We start from the raw sequence: 2,097 nt of genomic DNA on the forward strand, positions 1-2,097 counted from the left end.
TCAAGCTTTCTTCAAGCTTAAGTCAACAATCTCTCTCCTAAGCTTGAAGTCATTCTCCTCCAAGTCTTTAACTCCAATTAGCTCCCTCATTTCCTTGAATTTTATTCTTCCTAAAGCATTAGTCAAAATATCAGCCTTTTGCTCATGTCCAAGGACATGTTCAACCTCTATTTGACCATCTCCACACACTCTCTTGTAAAGTGATACCTTGTGTGAATATGCTTGCTCCTACCGTAAAAGACCGGATTCTTCGTCAAGGCAATTGCTGATTTGTTGTCAACTCTGATCGTGACTTTCTCACTAGACACGCATGTAACTTCTTCGAGTAAATCTTGAAGCCATATTGCATGTCGAGCTGCTTCTGTTCCGGCCATAAACTCGGCCTTGCAAGACGACAATGCCACGGTATCTTGATTCTGTGAACACCACGAGATTGGGCTTCCTAAAAGATAAAAAATGTGACCGGTGGTGCTTCTTCCATCATCTGGATCTACATTGTGACTACTGTCACTGTAGCCTATCAACCTTGGCACTTTTGTATCAGATCGTTTAAATACCAGTCCATAATTTGTAGTACCCTGCAACTATCGTAACACCTGTTTCATCGCAGCACCATGAGAGACTTTAGGGGTCTGCATATACCTACTTAGTACTCCTACACAATAAGTTAAGTCAGGTCGAGTGTGGAGTAGGTATCGAAGGCATCCAAAATTTTTCCTAAAGCTTGTAGCATCAATATCCTTTTCCCCCTCTGCTTTTGCTAACTTTAAACCGGACTCCAGCGGGGTGAGAGTTCGATTGCAGTCTTTCATTCCCGCTTGCTCTAGTATTTTTTTCGCATATTGTTGTTGAGTTAGAATTATCCCACCTTCAAACTGACACACTTCGATTCCTAAGTAATAGGTTAGTCTTCCTAGATCACTCATGTCAAACTTGGTCGCCATCTCTGTTTTAAACTCATTGATAACATGAATGCTTGTTCCAGATACAAATAAATCATCTACATACACTGCAACAACAAGTAGATTCCCTTTTACTTATTTGCGATGGATTGATGGTTCTTTAGATAATTTTTTAAACTGTAACTCAATCAGAATCTGATTTAACTTGTTGTTCCATGCTCTCTGAGCCTGTCTTAATCCATATAAAGCCTTGTTGAGTTTGTAAACCTTGTCCTCACTCCCTTTTACCTCAAAGCCTTCTGGCTGTGTAAAATAAACTGTTTCTCTTAACTCACTGTGTAGGCACGCAGTCTTAACGTCAAGGTGTTAGATCTCCCAACCGTTAGAAGCTGCAAGGTTAAGGAATAATCTTATAGTTTCTATCCTAGCCACTGGAGAAAATACCTCGTCGAAGTCGACCCCATACTGTTGAACATAACCTTTTGCCACTAAGTGGTCCTTGTATCTGTTGATAGTCACATCCGAGTTCATCTTGAGCTTAAATATCCATTTTATACCTATTGGTTTAACTCCAGCTGGTAGGTCTACAAGGTTCCATACTTGATTTTTCTTGATCAATAGAAGCTCATCCTCACAAGCACATATCCATTCTCTAGTCTTTTTTGCTTCATAGTAGTTATTAGGCTCATTGTTTAAACACATGAGCAGGAATTCCCCTTCTTCTCCAGCTAACAAGACATAATCTTGTAGATACTTCGGTTTTACTACCTATCGTGTTGTTCGTCGTAGCACTGGTTGTTCTTGATTCTGCATCTCTTCAATGTATTGGTCACTTAGAGAAGCATCAGATACATTATCTTCGTTTTCCTGATCTCGATCCATGTTAACACCATGATCTCCAACAGAGTCTTCTTCGTCCTCTTGTTGAATGCCTCGGTTTCCAAAACCACCAAATACAACACTGAAACCTCCACTCTGCTCTGTATTTTGACTGTTAGTGCTCCAATTCCATCCCTTTGTCTCATCGAACACCACATCCCTGCTTACAATTATTCTCTGAGTTTGTGGTTCTAGGAGACAGCCTTAGAGCCAGGTTGTGTCCCGAGATGAACTGTGGTTCGTGATCTATCATCAAGTTTTCGGAGGTGAGGTTTGTCCACCTTGGCGTTTCCAATGCAGCCAAATACTCGGAGGT

At 40.9% G+C, this 2,097-nt stretch overlaps 1 protein-coding gene across 1 annotated transcript; it reads right to left on the reverse strand.

Moving 5' to 3' along the window:
• LOC104753076 lies at positions 1-944 on the reverse strand. The gene is made up of 3 exons (XM_010475359.1): positions 597-944; positions 233-416; positions 1-167 (listed from the first exon to the last, which is right to left on the reverse strand). Exons 1-3 carry the CDS (start codon positions 942-944, stop codon positions 1-3), a joined length of 699 nt encoding a protein of 232 aa, XP_010473661.1.

Source organism: Camelina sativa, chromosome 2, assembly GCF_000633955.1.
Source record: "Camelina sativa cultivar DH55 chromosome 2, Cs, whole genome shotgun sequence".
Classification (NCBI taxonomy): domain Eukaryota; kingdom Viridiplantae; phylum Streptophyta; class Magnoliopsida; order Brassicales; family Brassicaceae; genus Camelina; species Camelina sativa.